The sequence below is a fragment of the Dromiciops gliroides genome, chromosome 2 (genome assembly GCF_019393635.1).
Source record: "Dromiciops gliroides isolate mDroGli1 chromosome 2, mDroGli1.pri, whole genome shotgun sequence".
In the NCBI taxonomy this organism is placed as follows: Eukaryota; Metazoa; Chordata; class Mammalia; order Microbiotheria; family Microbiotheriidae; genus Dromiciops; species Dromiciops gliroides.
In genome coordinates this window covers 166025425-166049781 of record NC_057862.1, presented here as the reverse complement: position 1 = coordinate 166049781, position 24357 = coordinate 166025425, and the positions used below count along the sequence as shown (strand labels likewise).

General features: G+C 37.1%; 1 protein-coding gene across 2 annotated transcripts; it reads right to left on the bottom strand.

Annotated features, from left to right (window-relative positions):
* Window positions 1–9812: 9812 nt before the first annotated feature.
* Window positions 9813–22557, bottom strand: ARPP19 (cAMP regulated phosphoprotein 19). 2 transcript variants are annotated; one of them, XM_043984648.1, is made up of 3 exons: window positions 22301–22557; window positions 15195–15317; window positions 9813–10391 (listed from the first exon to the last, which is right to left on the bottom strand). In XM_043984648.1, exons 1-3 carry the CDS (start codon window positions 22343–22345, stop codon window positions 10218–10220), a joined length of 342 nt encoding a protein of 113 aa, XP_043840583.1. In that variant the 5' UTR covers window positions 22346–22557; the 3' UTR covers window positions 9813–10217. The 2 variants fall into 2 exon arrangements, with proteins under 2 accessions (XP_043840583.1, XP_043840584.1); XM_043984649.1 differs by lacking the exon at window positions 22301–22557 and adding an exon at window positions 15460–15592.
* Between the last annotated feature and the right edge of the window lie 1800 nt (window positions 22558–24357).

Below are 24357 nucleotides of genomic sequence, written 5' to 3'. Positions count from 1 at the left end.
AGTCATGGATCATCTAATATAAACTTGTTTTACAATTATGGAAAATGAAGCATAGAGAGTTGAAGCAACTTAGACAACCAAGGTCACACTTGTTAATTTGTGGCAGGACAAAGATAATTCTGAAATTGAGAATAACACTAAGGCTGCAAAACTGGGAGATCCCAAGAATGTGATGCCTTTGACAGAAATAGGGACATTTGGAAGAAGGGTGGATTTGGGAGGGGGGAATGTAATAGTATCTGTGATCTATTCCAAAGTCTATCTTGTGATATCTCTTTTTCCTTCAGGGCTAAACTCCTGGAAAAAAAAAAACTGTTTACAGTGAGTGCCAACAACTCTCCTCTGTTCTCTTCTAAACTCTCTTCAATATGACTTCAACCTCAACATTCAACTGAAAGTGCCTGTTCCAAAGTCACCAAGGTCTCTTCATTTACAATTCAAATGGATTTTTTGTCCATTTTTATCCTTCTTGACCTCTCTGAATCATTTGACACTTTGGATTACCTTCTCCTCTGATACTCTGTGCTCTCTGTTTTATGACACAGTTCTCCTATCTTCTACTTCTAAGTTACCTTTCCTGTTTTTTATCCATTTCACTCATTAGGTATCACCCAAGGTTTTATACCGAGCTCTCTTTTCTTTTTTGCTTTATACTCTTTCAGATGAACTCATTAGTACCTATAAGTTCAATTTATCTCCATACAGAGGATTTCCAGATTTATATATCCGGCCCCACACTCTTTGCTGAGCTAGTCATGTATCTCTAACTACCTCAAGTTCAATGTCCCATAAACATCACAAACTCAACATATCCAAATAGAACTCATCTTTTCTCCCACTCCCTTTCCTCCTCCAAACTTTTCTATTATTGTTAAGGGCACCACCGATCCTCCCAGTTTCCCAAGCTCATAAACTTAGTGTCATCCTTATCTACTCACTAACCCTAATCCTAACCCTGAAAATCCCCAATATCACTCACTCTATATATCCAATCCCTCAACAAATCATTTTTACCTTTATCTCTTTTATGCATACATTCTCTTCTCTCCACTCACATACATACCCACCCTCCTAGTTCAGACTCTCACCTGAACTATAGCTTTCTTTTTTTTTTTTACATATAAGTTATTTTATTTTTTCCATTACATGTAAAGATAGTTCTCAACTCTTGTTTATACAATATAGCTTTCTTTTTTAAAGAGTCAGTTTAGTTATTTTCAAATAATAAACACTTATTTTATCTTCCTCCCTTCTCTCCTCCATCCCCAACTGAACATAAAGAAAACCCTTTTAACAAATATGCATGGTCAAGCAAAATAAATTCCTGCATTGGCCATGTCCAAAAACATGTCTCATTCTGCATTTTGACTCCCACACATCTCTAAAAAGGAGAAGGTACTGAGTGTAGCATACTTTATTATGGGTGCTCTGGAATCTTGGTTTTTGGTATCATGCCACCTTCCCTTCTCCCTTTAATGAGCCCCAATGGTTCTCTATTACCTCCAGGATCAAATATAAACTGACATTTAAAGCTCTTCATAACCAGGCCCCTTCCTACCTTTCTAAGTTCTTATATTATTCTCCCTCACATACTCTCTGTAAGATTTATACTGGCTTACTTGCTCTTCCTTAAACATCCTTCAAATCAGTTCCTTGAATGTTCTGCCCCCTCACCTCCACTTAGTTCTTTTGGGTTTAAGAAAACTCAAATCTTACCTTTTGCAAGAGGCGTTCCCTGGTCCCTGTCCCCCACAACACCAAGTGATTATCAGATTATTATCCCCCTTGTCAGATTATTTTTCCAACTACTCTGTGTATATCCTATACATACCTAATTATTTCCATTTCCCCCATTAGAATGTAATGTTTTTGCAGAAACTATTTTGCTTTTCTTTTTATCCCTAGCACTTAGCAGAGATAGAGCTCTTACTCATTGGTCATTACCCCAAAAGATGATGATGACATCATGGAATTGGAATCTTCCAAAAAATATGCATTGCAGGTAATATAGTCAACTGCCTAAAGTGAAGACACTAGGGGCAGCTAGGTGGCACAGTGGATAAAGCACTGGCCCTGGAGTCAGGAGGTCCTGAGTTCAAATCCAGCCTCAGACACTTGACACTTACTAGCTGTGTGACCTTGGGCAAGTCACTTAACCCTCATTGCCCCACAAAAAAAAAAAAGAAAGAAAGAAAGAAACCTTAAATGGACATTAAAGTGAAGACACTCAGTTCAATAGGCAGTGAAGGCAGGAAACTTGCTGAACAGGGACATATTGGAGACTGAGGATGAAGAGGATTGTGTTGGAGACAAGCCTGGTGACTGGCTATCAAAAAGGGTGGTATGTGTTCTATTTCCTCATTCTCTTATTGATTGAGGGGAAATCCACCAGCCCATTCCACTTTTGGACAGATCTAATTGTTAGGAAATGTTTTCTTATATCAAACCAAAATCTGCCTATTCCCACCCACTGTTCTTACGTCAGCCCTGTGGGGCCTGTCAGAACAAGTATAATCTCTTTTCCATAAAACTTGAAGACAATTATCCCTCCTAATCTCTTCTACAATATAAACATTTCTGGTTCCTGCAACTACTAGTATAGCATAAACTCAAGGCCCTTTACCATCTTAACTACCCTCCTAGATGCCCTCTAGTTTATTAATATAATCCTAAAATATGGCACATAGAACTAAATACATGAGATACGGTCTGAATAGAGCAGAGCAGAGCTGAATTGACACCTTTATAATCCTGAACACCATGCTTTCATTTTCTAATTCAAGCAAAGCTTTCTTTAGCTTATTTGGCTACCATGTCCCACTACTGATTCATATTGAACTAGCAACACCCTAAAGCCCCCAGATCTTTTTCAGAGAAATTGCCATCTAGCCGCAAATCCCTCTTCCTGTGCTTGCAATATTCTTTTAAATATGTAAGACTTTTACATATATCCTCTTACATTTCATCTTAAATTTAGCCCAATGTTCTAGCCTGTTGAGATATTTTTGAATCTTGAATGTCAACTAGTGGTAACTGTCTCTTCTAGCTTTGTATAATCTGCAATTTTTTTTTTTTTTTAGTGAGGCAATTGGGGTTAAAGTGACTTGCCCAAGGTCACACAGCTAGTAAGTGTTAAGTGTCTGAGGCCACCATTTGAACTCAGGTACTCCTGACTCCAGGGCCGGTGCTCTATCCACTTCGCCACCTAGCTGCCCCTATAATGTGCAAATTTAAAAAGCATACTACTACCTACCACTTTCCCCAACTCCAATATAAATCTAACATTTTCTTCATTTTAACTGCACAGGACAATAAACCACAACTATTAACCCAGCTGGTACAACATTCAAATAATCCACACTTTCTTGGCTACATTCTAATTCTTCTGTCCTTGATCTTTCCATTGGCTTTTCCAAACCTTTTCCAAGTTCCTCACTCAAGTACTTTACTCCCTAGCTTCTTAAACTGTGGGTGGAGCCCTGCTTTACTCAACCTCTTCCTTCACTGCCATGGAGCTTCCTTCATTAGACTGAGTTCCTCAGGGGCAAGGATTGTTTTACTTTTTGTATTTCCAGTGATAACTCCTTCACTTCCCTGCTTTATATCCAATGTTTCCTTATCTTCTTTCCTCACTATCTAACTTTTACATCATTCATTCCTAGTCTCCAAATTACTCATCTCCCTCCAACACTAACACTGTACTGTAGATTCTAATCCTATCCCTTCTCCTCAGGCACTTTGCCCTATTAATTATCCCTTTTATCTTTACTCTCATTCCACTCATTTCTTTCCCTGTGTGTACACATGCTTAACTTTCAGGCATCTTGAAAACTTCTCTGACTCTGCTACTCCAAGGTACTATCCTCTCTTGTTCTTCTTATCACAATTTCCAAAATAGAGGCTGTCTTTGTTCTACTGCCTCTATTTCTTCACCACCCATTTAACTTAATCCTTTGCAACCTTACCACCATTCTACTAAAACTGTTTTCAAAGTTCCTCAATGACCTATTTCTTGCCAAATCATTGGCCTAATAAAATGTCATCTGGAGTTTTTTGTGATCAAAAACTACATTTTGGAGGGAAGCTAGGTGGCTTAGTGGATAAAGGACTGGCCCTGGATTCAGGAGAACCTGAGATCAAATCCAGCCTCAGACTCTAGCTGTGTGACCCTGGGCAAGTCACTTAACCCTCATTGCCCTGGCAAAAAAACCCAAAAAACCAAAAAAAAAAAACCCAAACATACACACACAAAACTACATTTCATTCTTTGTATTTTTGTATCCTTCAAAGTGCCATGAACATGGTGCTTATTACCATATGTCAATATATGTATGTGTATATATATTTATATATATATATATGTATTCTTTTATTACAGTAATTATTGGTGAAATATGTACTAATAACTATAATGGTACTATAAAGTTGCTATATTGTACAGGGCTAAAATTCTAGCTAAACTGTCTAAAAATCTATTGAGTGGTCGCCATAAATTAGCTTTAGCGAGAGTTTAGACTTTTAAGTATTTATTAAGGAGCATAAGAATTTGGAGAGGAGAAAGAGGCCAATATGCCTTCATCTAAATATCTATAGGAGCCAGCATCTCTCCTCCACTAACTACCAGCTAATTGGCTGGTAGCTCTACAGGCAGCTCTACAGCTACAAGCCGGCCAGCTTCTGGATGCTAATGCCACATGGTTTGTCCTCACATGGCTTCTCCTCATGGTGGAGATTCCCTACAGTATCTCTCCAGCAGGGGCGTCATTCCAATTCTCACAGTACACATTAGTGCAATATTCAGAAGTCATTTTAATGGTTTGAACTTTGCAGTGAAAAAATCGTGTCAACAAGGTACAGTCTTCTATGCTCTGTGGGCCATTGCTAACATTTCAACCTAAATGTCCAATATGTAGTTAAGCACAGTCAAACTGGCTTAACTTATTGCTGTTCCTTTAGCAGGAACATTTAGCACGTCTCCATGCCTGGAATGCATGCATTCATTCCCCCATATCCCAAGCATGATGCCTAGCTCCAAGAACCACCATCCAATTGCTAGTGCCCTCTGTCCTTCCCCCTTACCAAAAAAATATTCTCCTTAGTTTGTATTTACTAATCTGAATACATGCAGTTTCTTTCTCCTTTCACCTTTCCCAGGGGCCATAGACTTCTTGAAATCAGGATGGTTTTTGTCTTACCATCTATATACTTAATGAACACATACTGGAAGACAAAATTATGAAGGGAAAATTAAACAGTTTGTAGTACTAGCCTATTTAGATATCAAACAGTATTTTTAGCTGATTGCAGTTAGATCTCGATTAGCCATACTGTAAATTATCCACGAACTTGGGCTGCTGTCCAAGGTGACAAGCCACCCAGTCTGTTAGTAGTTATGGCTCAGCTCAGCATCATCTAAAGGAAAACTTGTCATGGGGTGTCAGGGCACCAAAATAGCTAGTTATTTCCTGGGTTTCCTGAAAGTTCCTTGTCAACTAGTTGTTATATCATTGCAGGCAATGGGACCAGGGCGAGTATCACAGCTACTAGAAGGCAGTGTTCCATTGGCAGTTTTGTTATTTCTTCCTACCTAATCTACTTAAAGAGTGACTATTCTGCTTCTTGTGATCCTTTTTACCTCAAAGTAGTTGCATAATCTGTAGCTCTATACCAACTATGCAAATATTCCTATCCTGGCACTGAAAACTGAAATTAAATCCTGTATGGGCATCAGCCACATAAGCTTTATGTCTTGTTGACCTTTCCTACCATGGTAAACTTTTAATACTTAAAGTAAAACTTGAAAGGAGGGTCATCACATAAATAACAATCAGTACACTATAGGAGCTAAATCTAAAGGGTATTAATTATATGCTTTATGAAGTGTTAATATACTTCAGTACAATCTGAAAATTAAGAACAAAGTAACAGTTTTTAAAAAAAGACAAAACTGCGAGTTCCATCAATAAAAATTGGGTAGAACAGTTTATTTTCCTATATCTTTTACAAGTATAATTTTAGAAGGGATTGGCAATTGACAAATTTCATCATTAGTTTCCAACTCATGTTAAACAGAAGAGGTTTTATTGTTTTTTTATACATGCTATGTGTCCTATTGCATCATCAGTGATAGAGATGCAAAACAAGATTTGAGGGCAAATCACTAAAGGAATTAACTTTTTACTTCAAACATCTAGCTAGTCGATAAATGACATTATATAAACATACCACATTACTGACTAATAATGGCGTACCCAGAAAGCTACAAAATGAAAAGAATTTCCAGGGGAAAAAAGATCCAGAGGCTTAATACCTATTTAGGAGGTCAAAACTTAATAAAAGAAATATATTATATGAGGTGTTTACACATCCTTGGGGTCATCTATTCTACAGTAAGGTTTCAGTAGAAATTTTCAATTTAATCCTCTACTTACAAAGGTGGGAAAAGAAATTTTCTAATATAAAAACAAAGTTCTTAATGACAAGTGTAATTCGGTTGGCAGTGGATGCTGAGGTGTAAAATAGTCAGTGGTTCAAATTAGTGACTTTCCAAATATTAAAGATAATTAATGTATATTTTAAGCAAACTTTGGGGCAGATTGGAGGTATTTGATGAGACCAGTAAACCTCTTTAGCCCTGAGAAACATTAAGAGGAGATTGGTGCCATTCTGAGATTTATGGTTTACAAAGCAAAGAAAAACAGGGAAAGGGAAAAAAGGAAAAAATTAGAGAGAAAGGAAGAAGATAAACTATATGAATATAGTGAGGAACATAAGAATGCTAAACTCAGCAATGCCTTTACCACAGGCTACTTACCCTTTGTTTAGAGAATTACCTGAGTTAGCTACAGAAAAACCTAGAATTTAGACTAAATCAAATAATATTAGTTTTTAATTTAGTGAAGTCACCATCATATAATATTCAGTAGTTCTATTAGTTTAAGCACATATAATAACTTCAACTACAATTGTTAAAAAAGGATATCTAAGCCCTTCTGAGCCTACTTTAATAAAAAGATAACTCAATTTAAAATCAGCAGCACCATAGAATGCAGTGAACATATCTTTTACAATGCTATTTATACTAACTGACTTAGGACATTCAGAGTATTAAGATGAATTTCAACCCAGACCCTTATTCTACAATTCAGCTCTAATAAGTTATACTATGCTTATTTACCTCAAAATAGCAAAGCATCCTGGGTAACGCCACATGCCTGAATCTATAATCATTTTTAATGGCTAGATATGTTTTCAACTAAATGCTAATTTTTTAAATGACTGGCTCACCAAATTTAGTTATTGGAAAATTTTCTTCAATATTCTGCCAATTTTCTTAAGTTTTACTGTTACCCACATTTTTTATTTATTCAAATAATATTGCAATAAAATAGATAAAAAATGCAAACATTTTCAAACCCATAAACTCAAAATTGGAAATGGCCTAAGACCATTTAGTGAAACCTTTTTTATAAATAAACAGGGAGCTTTGGGCAAGGAAGGATTAACTAGAGCAGGGGGACAGGAACCAACTATGAGAGCACCACCAATGGAGATATACAATGAACATTAGGAAATCATTAATAGGTCTCTCCTTATGGAAAATCCTGAGATCTGAAGCACTATGACTTTGTAGAAGGCAGGTTGGCTTTATGAGGAAATTTTATCTTTAATAAAGACAACCACAATTATTTAAAATTGGGCACTTATACAGCATTTCACAGATCCTCAACATGTTTTGAGGTAGATTAAGTATTAGCATCCTGTGTTAAAAAACTGAAACTGAGGCAGCCCTTAAAGTCATCTGCCAGAGACCATAGCAACATTCCTCTCTCCTGGTCAGGATTAACACTGTGTTCTTAATCTTTCAGTGCAGTGTTTATTAGGTCACTCCTCTTAAATGAATAGGGATTCCATTGACATAGAACTTAAGTATTTCATGAACATATTAAATAAGAATTGACAAATCCATAAAATTCCATTTTGGGTTGTTTTTGTGATGTCGATCTTACAACTAATTTGTAGGTGAGGATTTCACTTGAACAAATCTGGTGGGGTTTTTTGGCAAATATTTGTTTTTACTTAATATTTTCTTCATTTTGTTTTTCTGCCTTTTTTGGAGAGCAGAAAGGTAACTGCAAAACTTTTTTTAGAAAGGCAACTTGCTAAAAGTTTCTGTTAATGCTAATAGTGATTATCAAATCTACTTATGGTCACCTGTTATTTTTGTTTGCAGGAATGCAATAATGGAAATTGGCATGCGTTCAGGGCCTAAAATTAATTTGAACATTCCCCCCTTTGACCCTTCTTTCTCCATTAGCCACACAAAGACCAAAAGGGAATTTATAGACAGGAAAACATCACTAGTGGCATATTTCAGTCTAATATTGTCATAATGTATCACTGCATAAAATGGGGGAGGGCTTTTAAAACTACAAATGGCAAATTGGTCACAATAAAGATTTTTAACTTCTTGGTAAGACTGCCTGCCTCAAATTGTTCTTGTTCATGAATGAGATAAGGAAACAATGCTACAGAGGGAAAAAAATTAAATGGGTATCACTTCAAATCTTAAAGAAAAAAAAAAGATGGTATTTATAAAAGCAAAATACCTAAGGCTTAAATATTCAACTGGGATACATTCATCCCTCTTTAAATGAGACAATCTCATTGTAGCAAAGGTCAACTAATTTAGTTTCCTCCTTCTAATTTAATACTGAAAATATTTACTAATATGTTACAGGTCCATACATATTGATTTATGTCTTTGGGATGTCAGTTTTCAAGTATTTACTTGTTCAAAAATTCCCTTTTATTTGTACATTTAGAATTGTCAAATATTAGTTACACAGGATCAGGATTTAATAGCTAATAAACAATAAGAAAATCATCCCAGTGTGTCTTAAGTACAGAATTCAGCAGAACAATTATAAATGATGCATATGCTTCTAGTTCCAAGTGAACAAAACAGCCTTGACTCCTGCTCTTAAATATGTCAAATTAATAACAAGAAATGAGGTTAAAGCCCGGAAGGCCTTTTATTCTGGAGCTTTTAGAAAGTTGAGTATGAAAGTAAGAATATTCTCCATTTTTAAAAATCTTACAAATTACATGACTTGTAATTTTATGTCACAATGAAATGTTCTGCATAGGGCAAAAGATATGCCTAAGCAACATATTGTATATGCACAAGGCCACTGAATGTCATGGGCATCAGTAACAGATGAAAATGTGTAAGTCTATACCTAAATGAGTAAAGTATCCAGTTTGGTATTCTCTAAATCCAAGATTGTAAACTACTCTTACCTATACAAAAGTACTAATTGTAGAGTTTGGGGTGGGAACTCCTGTGCTTCTGGTTGGCACATCATCTGTTGTTTAAGTGTGAAATTAATACAGACATTTGCAAGAGGTTGTGCAAAACTATTATATTTACAAAAATGGCACAAAAGTGAATTCAACAGTCTATGCACATGCACACTTCATTCACATCTTCAAAAGAAAAGGTATTCTAACACTACAGAACTGGAAGGAAAAAAAAAAACCAGCTTCAACGGGCAGCTGTTAATAAGCACTAAATTCACAAAAGGTTACATCAGGATGGGCAAATATTGCCCAATTAAAATTCTATTGTTAAAGCTGAAACAGGTTTAAGGCCATTCAAGTTTAAGAGCAGAGATAGAAATCATGAAGAATCCCACCTAGTATGTATGTGTGTATATGTGTGTGTGTGTGTGTGTGTGTGTTTCATTTTAAATACATGATCTAACAACTTGTGGTCTTAAACCTCTGTTTTACAAAACCAAACAGAAAAATACAGAAAAAAGCAACACAATAGATTATATTAAATAACACAAACATATAAAGCTGTAATTAAGAGGAATAAGGAAAGCCAAAACAGTTAAACTGTAAAACTTGCTTGTTACTTGCTGGAACCAGTCCTACACTAAGGAATAGGCAATATATACATTTATTTTCAAGTAGATTACTTTACATTGCTCTAACATGTGTCCTTTTCATCAGTGCATTGTTCAACTAGTCCAAAGTACTACAGTTTATTTTTAAAAGTTTACTCCCTTAACAATAGCAGCATACACTACCGCTACCTGCAAAGCTGTCAGTCTCAATGACTTAGTGTATGGAAGGAAAAAAAGCCAAGAAGTAACATGTTTGAGAGAAATAACAGGAATGAGGAATTTCATGCAGTTCAGCTCTTTTAATCAGCCAGCCAGCTTGCTAGCAACAAGGGATGGTTTCCGCTGTGGAAGATCCTGCGGAGTAGGAATGTGGTCACCAGTGACCTCTGTTTTGTCAGGAGCTGCTGCAGTAGGAAGCTGCTTGTTCTTCATCTTTGCTTTAGCCATGTTGTAATCCCCAGAGTCAAAATATTTTTGCTATAACAGAAATGGGAGAAAACAAAAACTTCAGTAATGAATTTATAACAACCATATATACATATATATGCAACTGAACTGGTCTAACTCTGAGAATAAATTGGAAACTGACAAAATGCAAGAATTACAAGTATGATGGTTAGCCCAAAAACTGACACAGTAACTCCAAAATTGTAGGAAAAACTGAAAACTAAAAGGTAAATTTTTCCCATTAGGCTTACTCTTACTTCTGAGCCCAGTCCAGAATTCAGGGGTATGGACAAACACATCCACTTGTTAGATGATGATCTAGCTGATTGTATTTAATAGTTCTCAATAAATATTTGACTGATTAGTAACAATGTCCAATGGGCAAAACTTACTATCAACAGTACTCTTACCACCTCTTGGTTAGATGCTAATTATCTAGAAGGTAGCTACCCTAAAGAAGAAGTACCCCTCAGAAACACATTAGCATTTGGGAGAAAAGGGAGGAAGAGGGCTAAACAGACCATTCAAGAGAGGACAATAAGAAGTAAAAGTGAAATTGATATATTCCTAAAATATTTTTAAAATCTGAATAAATCAGTTAAGAGACAGTGTATATGAAGGCTGTAATGTGAAATCTTTTTACTGGGAGTTGTGCTCCCAAGGTTGCAGACTGTGGAAGTAAAGAGACAGTTATGGAGCTAAAGTTTGTCCATATTGTGGTGATGGGAAGACAGGACTTGTTACCTATATGTTCATCCCAAACTCCCAACTCACCTACATCTCAGAGAATCCTTCATTTCCTTTAAATGCAATTCAAGCACCACCTTCTACAAGAAATCTTTCCTGAATCCCAAATACTAGTATTCTCCTTTCCTACCATGAATTTATTATATATATACTTAAATATATGTATACAATGTCTCCCTTAATAGAATTCCTTGAGTGTAAATATTACTTAGTCTTTTTATCCCAAGCAGCTGGGATCCTGCCTGGCAGATAACAGGCAATTAATAAATTCTTGTTGATTAATATAAAAGTTGCAGCAATTGAAACTGAACAGTTTGAGATAATGTGATGTCTTGTTCTATAAATATTCAGAAAGTCCTTGAGACAATTTTCTGTCTTCTAGTCTGTATCGCTAAACATGGTGTTTTAACTAAAAGTAGCCCCAGAGAGTAATTTTATACTACATAAGCTGTTTGATCTTGTCTGTCTCTGAGTACTTGGGATTGCAACAGACTAAGAAACTCCCTGCAAACAGCTTGTAAATAATTAAAGAAATGTGACTGACTGAACTGATTTTAAAGTCAACATGTGGCTTGTTTCCTTGACAATATATCACTCTAATTTATTGCTATGATGCTTTAGTTCATCAAAAATGCAGAACATTATTTCTGGATTCCATTAATAAAATCAGGTGGGTTTGGTTTCGGGATTTTGGGGGGGGAAGGGGAAAGACTAGGGAGGGAAATAATAGGTAAACTATTTCCCCCTGCTATAGCTTTATAATTTTATTTAATTGTTAATGAACATATAGGAAATAGGCCCTGCCTGTTATCTGGCACTCTCCCTTGCTTATATCTGGTAGAATAATACTGGAAAAAGTAAACTATGACTAGAAGAATTTTTTCACTCTTACACTAGCAAATCAATTATCAAACAACATCCAAGGCTAATAGCAACAATTAAATAGTTGCTGGTTCAACAATGATGATTTTTATACATAGGAGTAGGGACTGAACTTGTGATTTCACTGGTGTAGGGAGCTCCTGGTGAGGAATTTCTTCAGCCTATTTAGGCTAGCCCCTTCCCTGCACTTTGAGAGTTTTCTAAAAAACATAAAGAAGATTAAGTGACTTGCCCAGGGTCACATAGCCAGCATGTGTCAAAGGCAGACTTGAAAGGTTAAAATTAAATTTACAGAAAAAAGTAATGGGCATAACTAAAATAAAAACTCTACAGAGCCCTAACCTTTTTAAGGGGCTTTTAGTCAGTTTAAAAGCAGAAAGAATTTAAAAGAGGGATAATTTCAGGATGAAAAAAGTTCAAATATTTCATGATGAACCAGAATACAGTAAAGTAAAAACTCATGATACAATAGAGAAAGTATGCTAGCTCTGGAGTCAGAAGACCTGAGTTCTAATACCTCTGGACACACAGTACCTGGATTCAGGAGGACCTGAGTTCAAATCTGGCCTCAGACACTTGACACTAGCTGTGTGACCCTGGGCAAGTCACTTAAATCCTCATTGATACCCCCCTCCCAATATTTATGCAGATATTAGATATAGAGTGCAAGTGGAAGGTAATCTCAGAGGGATTGCACTGAGGGGATGAATAGAGAGGAAAATATAAGAAAAGGCCTCCAACAGAAGGATTTGAACTAAGTCCTAAAGGAAGTCAGGTGAAGATAAAGAATATTCCATTCATGGATTATAGGGCAATGAGAAGGCAGGGAGACGGGCAGAGGAGCGTCGTGAATAACACAGCAAGACAGCTGATATACTTGGGATTGTGAATTGCAAGAAGGGGAGTGTGTGTGTAACTTGGTCATTCCTACCTCTTTGGTAAAATCACTGGCAGCTTCATGGAGTATGTATTGGAGTGGGGAAAGACTTGAAATACGGACAACAACCAGAAGGCTATTGTAATAGTCCACAGATAAAGTGACTAAGGCCTTTTATAGGGTGGTAGCCATGTGAGCAAAGAGAAAGTGTAGAAGGGATGTTGTGAGGTAGATGGCTGGGATGAACTATGAATCAAGGATGATATCAATACCGTGATGGCAATATCCTTGACTGTAACAGGAGAGTATGGAAGAAGGGAGGGTTTAGGAAGATAAATTCTTTTTTGGAAATTGAGAGTTTGAGATTCCTGTTACAACATCAAATTCAAAATGTCCAAAACATAGTTGGTGACAAGAAATTAGAACTCAGGAGAGTCAAAGCTTCGACGTCTAAAACATCACCTGTAAGATTGTAAAGAGTAATTTTAGATACTTCTTAGATCAACTCTACCATTAAGGAAGGAAAAAAGGTAAATAATTTAAAATGAAAAGAAATGTAAATAGCACCTCCTTAAATTGGAATAAAGTCCCAGAGCACAAATTAAATGTTCATGTTAAAGATAACCAGTTTCTCTAAAAATAAAAAAAACAGAAAACAGAAATCTCCCCTGCATTTACAAAACGTTTTCTCCCCTCAAAAAAATATTAGATTTAATTGCTTTAATGTTCAATAACTTAGGAATTAAAAATAATTATGGTCAAACCAGATTACAGAATTTTATTTACAATTAGTCTCAAACTTACTGTCACGTCAAAAGACCAAAGTTTCTGACCTTCACATGATTTTATACAAAGTTCAATCTTATTCTTTTTAGATCCTATAGAAGGCTAAGAGGCAATAATTATAATTAATATTTATGGCTAACAGTTGGACCAGAATGCAAAGTCAATTCCAAGTTGCAAGTTGTTCTGTACTCCTAGATTAAGGACAGATGTGTAGGATGGAAAAAGAAGCCAAAACACTTGGTTAAAAATGGTTTCACTGTATGTAAATTATATTCTCCATTTAGTTTATATACAAAGGATATTTTTGTACTACGTTCGACATTATTCATTTTCAATAAAACCATTTTCCACTATACTTTTGGCTTATAAGCTGAAAATTTTTGTTTGATATTATTCTGAAAAAAAAAAATGCATGTTCTTTCACATGACAAACCACTTCATTTCCCTAACTCAATCAATCATTAGCCAGACCAGGATATTTTCAAGCATGGGCTCTTAAACTGGGATCTGTTAGCTTTTCAAAAATATATTGATAACTGCATCTTAATTTATTCCTTTTGTAATCCTATTTTATGCATTTAAGAACATTCTATTGCTTTGCCAGACTATACATATTTGTAACAATTTTTGTTTTTCTTGCCTTCCCAATGACTAGAAGAGGTGAGGGAGAGAATTTGGAACAGTAAATAAAACTTAATTTTAAAAAACATCTTCTTTGAAAAGGTCCACAGGTTTCAGCTGGGGGTGCCCTTTGGTATGCCAAGGGGTCCCATGAAACAAAAAAGATTAAGAATCCCTATTTCTAAAGGAAAAGAGCTTGAGGGTAACCAAGTGTTGCAAAGTAAAAGCTATAACTGATGGTATTTACTAGTAAGAAATTAGAGACCTTAACAAATCTGTTAAACCCACTTTGCAAATAGTTATCCCTTATTTAGCAATGCTTTATGCTAGCTGTTTTATTCACAAGGTTATGTGTTAAGAAAAGAGGTTAGGAAATCACACATTTAAAAAAAAACGGCCGAAAAATGGAGCCTGACATTATGGAAAACTGGGTTTATGATAAGAATTCTCTGTAAACTTCAGTCACAAACCCTCAATATAATCTGTATGTGCTAAAACTCATTTTGAACCTTTAATCCTACAAAGGGCAAGAAAACCTCTCCAAGCTGTTTTAATTTAGCTCTCAATCTCACAATGAACCAAACCTCAAAACAGCAAAAATGTCCCCAAATAATTTTAATTAAATAACTATTCTGAATTATTTTTATATTTAAATATAATCTTATAATTTACAATTTAAATATATTTAATATACTTGAAGAAAATGTAGTTACTTTTTAATACCCTTAAAATACTTTTAACAAATTTAAAATTGGTTCATGGCATCCAAATAAACAATTTCTCAACTTTTACAAAATAGTAAATTCTTATATTTTGAGATAACTACCAAAGCCTTGCTTAAAATTACATTGGTCATGTCATGCCACAAGCAACAAATTCACACAGCAAAAGGAAGTAAAACTTCAAAAAGAGGAACTTACTCCTTTCTGCAGTCGCTTCCTCAAGAAATCTGAACCCCCAGGCTTTTGTCCCAGATGAGGATACCTTGCTTTTAATTTTGCTTCTTCTGCTTTCTCTGGACTCGTTACTTTATCTTCCATTTCCTGAAATTATTTAAAATTAATTAGTTTTTAAATTCCACCTATGGTTTTTGTTTAAAAAACAAGATGTCCCCCCTTTAAAATGTAATCTGGTTTCTGCATGTAGCTGTCCAATGCCAAAGAAATCTCAGTATCTAGCTAATACCTTACTGAAAACCAAGTACAGGAGGAGCTCTAAAGACAGAACCTCTAGTTAAAGTATTTTTTAAAAATAATCCAAGAGATGGCTCTATTATAGCTGTGATGCAATGTGTACCACCCTACACACTGGATAAAAATATCAAGATAGCTCAGCTCTGAAGTCTTTCATGCTATTATTTTCCAGTCACGTAGAATACATTTATAGTTACCTACCTTTTATGGAACTCTTCAGCTCACATTTACCTATAATTAGATGTTCATCCTGATAAATTTTTATGATTTTAAGATTCCCAACTACAGTAAAACCTTTCAAAGCTGATGTTTACTTAAAATCATGTAGAATGTGAAAAACTGCTATTCCCCAGAGTTTATTCAAAGTCTAGACCCCTCGAGTTAGAATTAATGAGATTGTATTGTACTGTGCATATTCTGTAGATAAATTAATATATGTACAAAAAAATGCCCAATTTATCAACTTAGGAATCTAAAAGGCAGCTTTATCATCTTTTATTTTCTTAATAGATATATTATATATTTAAATATAAAGGGCTTTACAATTAATGAAAGTCAAATTTTTTTAGGATACCTCTCACTATATTAAGCTAAACATGCCAGTCTGAACTTCCAATTGATCCACTAATGCAAATCAGCAACTGTTCTGAAACTTAAAGTCTTTGAGTTAGTTGACTGTGGGCACAGAGAGGTTAAGTGATTTCCCCATAATCACACAGCTAGGTTATTTATGTGAAAACGAGGTGGTACATGAATCTAAGGTCTAGGGTCTTCCTAACTCTGAAGCTGGATCTTTATCCACTATATAATACTGCCTCCCAGCTTTACAATAAATCGAAGAAAATTTCCTAATTGTTTCAGCTTTCTTCACACTATTTTTGAAAGCCTAGCCAGAATAATGATCATCAGTGGCCCAAACTGCAAAATGGCTCAAACCACAACATAATTACAGTAGACACAACATGGACTAACTACACAACAGATATAGAAAACCATGTAGTGAACATCATTTAGCCTTCTTTTAAAACATTCTGGTCACCCTTGTAACTACTGAACACTAAAAAAATGAATCGACAGTTGCAGTTGCTTAGTGTTGATGGTACCACACCTCAACCAAAGAGTGAAAGACAGTTACATACTATCAGATAGTAAGCAATTTATTCAACAAAGTTCTGCCTGAAGCTACATTATAAACCTACAAGTAACCATGAAGCTGGTATCACAACGCTCATTTTAGATATCTAGTGAACACTTTTTCCAAGCCAGTCTCACAATATTCTTCAGTAAGTCAATAAACTTTTATTAAGAGCCTACTATGTGCCAGACACTGTGCTAAGCACCTGCTCTTTCCCATCTCCAGTCAGCAGTTCTGGAAACACACAGAAAGGATATTAGTTTCAATAACAAAGCTGCAGTCCAACACCCAACAAAAATATGTTAACAGATTCTGTTAAGGAAACCTAAAGATAAATTGCTAAAATTATTATGTAATTCACTTCCCTTTCTCATTTTGACCACTATTCTAGGAGCCGGAAAGCACCTTGTTACACAGGGAATGCACTAGTTTTATAAGACAAAAAATAGGATTAAAAGCTGCAAGATATCAGAGTTCATCTAGTCACATGCCAGCTTCAGATGAGGAAACAGGCTCAGAACAGTCAAATGATTTGCCCACTAAGTAAGGAATAAAGCTTGGATTCTAACCAGGTTTTCTGACTAAATCTAGACAGTAGCAAATGTACTGAATGCGTTGTTAGAATTATGCTGATAAGTTTACATAAATTCTTTATTAAAGTTACCAAGGACAGAGGTAACAAAGCTACCCTATATTCCTGCATTTGGGAGATTATTTGGGGCAAAAGGAAAGGCTTATATTTAAGAAGCTTGAATTTTGTTCTTGGATATCAGAATTTTTTATGATGGGAACTGAAAAGTTACTTGAAACTTCATAATTCAGTTTATTTTAAGCAAAGATGAAGGAAGCAATGTTCCTACTGACTAACAATTCACAAGGGGCTGATCAGAAAAGGCTATGATATGAGGCACATATAGTAGTATGAATTATTTTGGCTAATTAAGGCCTATGGAATAGGATTTTTATGGCTAAAAAAAGAAAGATATCCTCTCTGCCTGTCATTCTCTGAATTGTTTTGGCAGATTGCTAATTTGGGACAAGCAACTGATAAAGAGTATAATGAAATAATCTGTGAACAACTAAAAAAGAGGCTTTGAATGACAAGTGCCCTAAACTATACCAGTTATTTTTCTCAAGCTTTCAGGCCATCAGTTTTACCTGGGGTACTAATCAAACTAATAGGTTTAGTTGCAAAGTTTTGATAAATAACAGTAAATAATGATGACTCATGTATATGGCATTCTAAGTATTTGGTATGGTTTGGTAACATTTAAAAAAAAAACTTTCAGAAATCTACTGGTGTAGGATAGTTCCACAAGAATGATGGGTTTGAAGTAAAATGGCTTAGGTACAAATTTGAGATCTGTCACTTAACTATGTGACCTTGGGCTAATCCATTAATTTGTCCTTTTCACCTCTAATCTACCATCCCTTAAACCTAAGGATGCATCTACTTTTAGATGATGCTTCAAAGGGAAAAGAGCTCCAGACTTCAGACACTAAGAAATCACTAAGGGGTGAGGTAAAACCAGGGCATCTTTCAGAAGCACTCATTTGATGTGATTAGAAAAAATAGACTAGCAGTTCTCAAATTTTTGGTCTCAGGATCCCTCTTACACTTATAAACTGAGGACCCTCAATTTTTTTTATTACATTCAAAAAGGAGCTTTTGTTTATATGTTAAATTAGATATTTACCATGTTCAAAATACCTTGGTATTATTATGAAAACCGTTTTGAGCTCAAATAACTTCTATAAAGTCTCAGAGAGCCCCAGGAACCAACAAACCATACTGCACACTAAGATCACTTAAAGCAGTATTCCTGACTTAGAGTTATAACCTTGAAAAACAGTAGAAAATCTGCACACAAAGCACAATTTTTGTACAAAATAGATACTTAATAAAGGTTTGTTGAAGAAAAGTGACATATAGATCATAGGATCATACATTTAGAGCTGGAAGGGACCTCAGATGTCATCTAGTAAGAAGTGACTTGCCTGAGGTAATAAGGTATTAAGTACCAAAAGCAAGGATATGATCCTAGGTGTTCTGATTTCAGAACATTCAGTGCTCATTCCACTCTAAACCTATCTCCATAAAGCATTTAGAGCTGGAAGCAGCTAGAATTTCGATATTACATTGAGACCCAAGGAGATAAAATGAGTTGCCTGAAATCACACAGGTAGTAAATAAATAGTATGACTAGGATTCCAACCCAGGTTCTCTGACTCCAAATCGAGAACATTCTCTTTCCACAGTACTGTTTAACATGGACCACTCTGGGCAATCGATTAGAAACCCTTTCTCGAATAGTGATTTCACACATCAACAAACACTGAATATCCAATCAGAAAAGCCAGGTTCAAATCCTGATTCTGCTACTTACTACCTCGCTAGAAGTCACAACCTCTTTGACCTCAATTTCCTTCATCAGTAAAATTAGGGTATTGGTTAAAATCATATTTCTTTAAACTAAAGCATGGGCATAGTTCACTAGCAGGTTTTTCTACAGCTCATTTGGTAAGAATGGTTTTTACATTTTTAGATATAATAAAACTTGGGATCATAGATTGCTGTCCCCTAAATTAGATGATCTCCCCTTACACAATATCATTAGCTGTAAAAGCTATCATTGAGGGGGCAGCTAGGTGGCGCAGTGGATAAAGCACCCATCCTGGATTCAGGAGGACCTGAGTTCAAAATCCGGCCTCAGATACTTGACACTCGCTGTGTGACCTTGGGCAAGTCACTTAACCCCCATAGCCCCACCAAAAAAAAAAAAAGTTATCATTGAATCTATTTGCAGAATGGTCAATGATCCACTGATTGTAAAGGGAACAGAAAACAATCATCCTATCCTCTATCCTGGGATATAGGCAGACTTAGGTGTGCACTTTCACAACACCAAACTCCAAGCCAAAATAAATCTACAGTAAAAACCTCAGTTTCATAATGCCAGAAGACCTCATTAGCCAGGTTGTGGAATGTAGCTAACTTATTAGTATTTAAAAAGTGCTCACAGAGTTGGACTATTAACCCTCCCACAAAAACAAAGAAAAAAATCCAATCACTTCAAGGATGTTATGTTCTTTTTAGTCACCCTAACACATGAAGATGAAATTATTATGCCTAATGGTAATCAACAATATTTATATCAATTGAGGGATACAGCTATTTCAATTTCTTCCCAAAATTCAACAATATATAAGAGCAGATTTCTCACACTCAATCTAAGTGCTTAAATGCAACTATAATGTCTTCACCCCTACTAAATACACTCTGCCCCTGCAAAGTGGCACTTTCCTTTGGCAATTCCAACAGCAAAGCACTCAGAAAAAATGTCATTACTTTTGTGTGTAAGCACATATGCAACCAGATTACTTCATTGTCAATGTCCAGAAAATAGCCCATACCTTAAAATTACAGTTCTTATTATAGGAGTTCACAGGATTTAGAACTGCAAAGTGACTTTAGCGATAATAGTCCAGACCTACAGTCTACGGATGAGGAAACAGGCCCAGCCCACTGAAGAAAAATATCTTTATCTGAATTTTTGACAAGAAATTAGTTCCCTTGGTAAATACTCATCCATGTATAGACAACTGAAGAGAGGCATTATTTTACTGATATTTTTAAAAAATTATTTCACCTAAGTATTTAGGTTCTGGATGACAGATCAATTATTTACATAAGTACTAACCAAATCTTTTAAGTCATCTCTAGCCAGTCTTTCAAATAGAAGAATCAGCTAAGCTGGCCATGACACCAATAGAAGTGATGCTGCAATATTTTTTTCCAGTAGAGTCAAGACAACAAGATAGCTGACACAGATCCCGGCTCATAAAAAGTAATTTATGTGAATATGCTATAAAATATTAACATTATACCACACATTTATGCAAAACATTTTAGTTAACTTTTCTGTTGAATCCAAAATTAATCACGAAAAAAGGTCATTTGCTCCTTCTGGTTCCTAGGACAGTGCCACAATTTTGGCTTCTAATAACATTACTGTAAAAGGTTTTCAGCTGCACCAATATTTAACTTTCACTTTAAAAATGGAAATATTTTTGTATTCAGGAAAATTTCAAAAAACAATTTAACTAGTAACAAATACCATCACTACTCACTCCCCCGCATATTCTTGTAGCATTAATAACCAGACCAGGTCTGGAAAGGTTCAAATGGTTAAGTAGGCAAAAAATGTGAATTCTGAAGTTATTCTATTCAGTAAATATTTAACAACATCCTTATGTGATTAGGAAATTAGATAAAATAAAAGCAATAAACTGTTTTATGATACTCAATAGTGGTGGATTAATTTTTCTGTACTGAAAAGCTTGGGATATTCAAAATGATGCTATTTTCCAAATCAATTCAGGAAACGGAGTCTTACCTAACTTAGCCCCCAACAATTCAGTTAAGATAAAGAAAGGAATGCTGATTTATACGCACTGAAGAATTAAGTGAAAGATAGAGGCAGAAACTAACCTTACATTTCTTAAAACATTAAACGTGAAGCATCTGGGGGAAAAACAAACCGTCAGAATTCTGGTTTAAATTCAATGGCTTAGGGGGCAGCTAAGTGGTGCAGTGGGTAAAGCACTGGCCCTGGATTCAGGAGGACCTGAGTTCAAATCCGACCTTAGACACTTGACACTAGCTGTGTGACCCTGGGCAAGTCACTTAACCCCAATTGCCTCACACACAAAAAAACCCAACAACAATAACAAAAAACAAAACAAATAAATGCAATGACTTAATTCAAAACTGCCAGAAATCTGGTTTAAATCCCCTCTGGAGTATGGAGTTTGAAGAGCTCCCTCTACCTTTTCGTGCACAGAGAAAAAGTAAAAACGAATCTGTATTCCGAAAGTTCTTAAACTTTAGAAAGTCGGCCCTCCGACCATTGCAATCAACTGTATGCACCGAGCTTGGCAGTTAGGAAATCTTGCAAAATGGAAACTCAAAAGACAGTGGGTTAGAATCGGAAACATCAACTCTCAGGTGTTTCAATTGGCAAGGAAATAAGAAACTTTGAGAGATCGTGAGAGGGCCTCCTCTGCCACATCTATTCAAAGCCAATGAGCCCTAGGTGGAAGCACTCGAGAACAGTAGGTCTGGGAACCCCCGGCAGGCAGGGAAGGCCCTCGGGTCACACCCACACCGCCGAGGAAGGAGCGCCTCCCTCCGCACTTCCTTCCCCGCTTTTCTCGAAACAGGACACAACCATTCCCCAAAATCTAACGAAAGGCCAGTCCGGCCGGTCCGGGCCTCGCAAAGACGTGCGCTTCACGGGGCCGCAGTCCTGAATGAGGCAGCGAGCGGTCGCCGGACCCGATGGACCGCGGGGCAGCCCGCCACGGAGGAGGAGCCTCCGGGAGCGGGAAGCGCCTCCAGCGGTCGGGGCGGAAGCGCAGACAGGCTCCGGGACAGACTCCAACAGGGCTTGAGAGAGAAGGGGGAGTGGCCGGATCTGGCTCCTTCTCAGCCGGAATGGAAGCGGCTCGGGTCTCTGGTCCCCCACCCCCACCCCCGCTCATCCCACTACTGGAAACCGGCCCCTCTGGCCAATGTCTGGACGCTCCCCGAACGGGCCGCAGAGCGAAAGGCCGCGCGAGCCAACTCCGTGCCTGCCTCCGGTCCGGGTGCCCGCCTCCCTCCCCCCTCAACCCCCCCCCCCCGCCTCTTCCTTACCTTTTGCTCCTCAGCCGAGGCCGCCTCTGGGATCTCCGCGGACATTGCGCCCCTTCAGTCGATTGGGAGGACACTGGGGGAAAGGAGACGCAAAAGAGCAGGGAAGAGGTAGCCCTCCAGCCGCCAACAACGTTCCGCAGCAGCCACCGCCCGCGCCGCGTTCAGTCCCCTCAGGCTCCTGCTCCCGCCCTCCAGCCCGCTCTCTCTGAGCGTCCACAGCCGTCGCGGTAGTCTCCTCCCTCCGAAAATGGCCGCCGCCTTATGACGGCATAGCGTCTCGCCGTGTACGGCTAGTCGCAGGGGCCTTATTTCCTGACTTCCTCGGCTCCACCCCTCTCCTGTGACTGTTTGCCCTATAAGTTTACCCAACTCCTTCCCAGACCCCGCCTTAAAAACGGTTCCTTTCTTCGGTATTTCTAGGTCGCCACCGACTGTAGACGTCATTTCCGAGTTCTGTTGCTTTCGGTGCTTTCTGGGAATTGTAGTTTTTGGTGTATCCTTTCCTCACTTTTGGTCCATTCTCTTTCAGAATCTCAGAATGCTAAAGCAGGAAAGGTTCTTACTTAGAAACTTTAGTACAACCTTATTTTGTACGTGAAGAAACTGAGGCTCGGGGAAGGAAGAAGGGCCCTACCCCAGGTCACTTAGGTGGTAAATAGCAGAACCTGCCCTGAAACACACATCTGACAGTATAGGGGAAAGAACACTTCTGTCTGGAGCCTGGTGTCTGAGTCATAGATAGCATAGCATCGGAGATCTAGAGAGTCCAACTCCCTCATTTTACAGATGAGGAAACTGAGGAACCAAAGAGGTTTGTCTAAGATCGCAGGGCTAATATGTGGCTGAGCCTGGAATCAGTCCCTGATCCTTAAACTCCAAATTCAGAGCGCATACCTATGGAACAATTTGGTCTTAGGGCAAAGCACTTGTCATTTTTCTTGGGCTTTCCTTTCTTCATCTCCAATCCCTAGCGCTTTTGATCGGAGGTAGGACTCCAGGACTCAGATTTAATAGTTCTAGGGAAATCCCAATGTGGAAACACTTCATATATACAGATCATCACCTGACCTGTAATTTACAGTCTTAGAGTGTCCCAGGCTACACAGTTGTGTCTTGTCCATGGTGACACAAAACTAGGGCTTGTATCAGGGACAGGATTTGAACACGGGTTTTCTGAAGGGGAAAAAACCCCAACAACAACAACTACATCTATTGCCTCCACTTTCTTACTTCCCATTCGCTTGCAATCTAACTCCAGTCCAGAGCACTGAAACTGCTCCCTACAAGGTCATCAATGATATTTTTATTGATAAATCCAACAGCCTTTATCAATAGCCATATGGGGGGGGGAAATGATCCAAATTACATATAATTAGAGAAATGAAAATAAAAACAACTCTGAGGTTCTACTTCGCACTCATCAGATTGACTAAGTGAACAGAAAAAATGAAATTACGAGTGTTGAAGGGCTGTAGGAAAACAGGCACATTAATGCAACATTGGTTTACCTGTAAATTGGCCCAGCCTTTCTGGTAAGCAGGTTAGAATTGTACTCCCAAAGTCACCAACCTGTGCAAACCCTGTGACCCAGCAATAACATTGCTAAGTCTATGACCCCAAAAAAACAAGGAGGAAAAGGACCTAAACAGAGTGTCCCAAAAGTCTTAGTGCAGTTTTAAGCTTTAATAGCAAAAAATAAGCTAGTAAACCTCAAAGCTGCCTTTTGAAAACTGTATGTACAAAAATATAGCAGTAATTTTTGTAGTAACAACAGGAAACTGACCTCCCATCAATTCAGGAATGGGTTAAACAAATTATGGCACATGAATTCAATGGAATGCTATTGTGCCATAAGAAATTATAAAAGGGATGCTTTCTGTAAAACTGGGGAAGACTTGTATGAAATGATGCAGAGTGCAATTAGCAAAATCAGGAGAACAATTTATACAATAGCAACATTGTAAAAAGAAACAATTTTGAAAACCTTAAGAATTCTGATCAACCAAGACAAGTCTTCTCTGAAGGAGTTGAAAAAATGTTATCCATTCCCAGGGAAA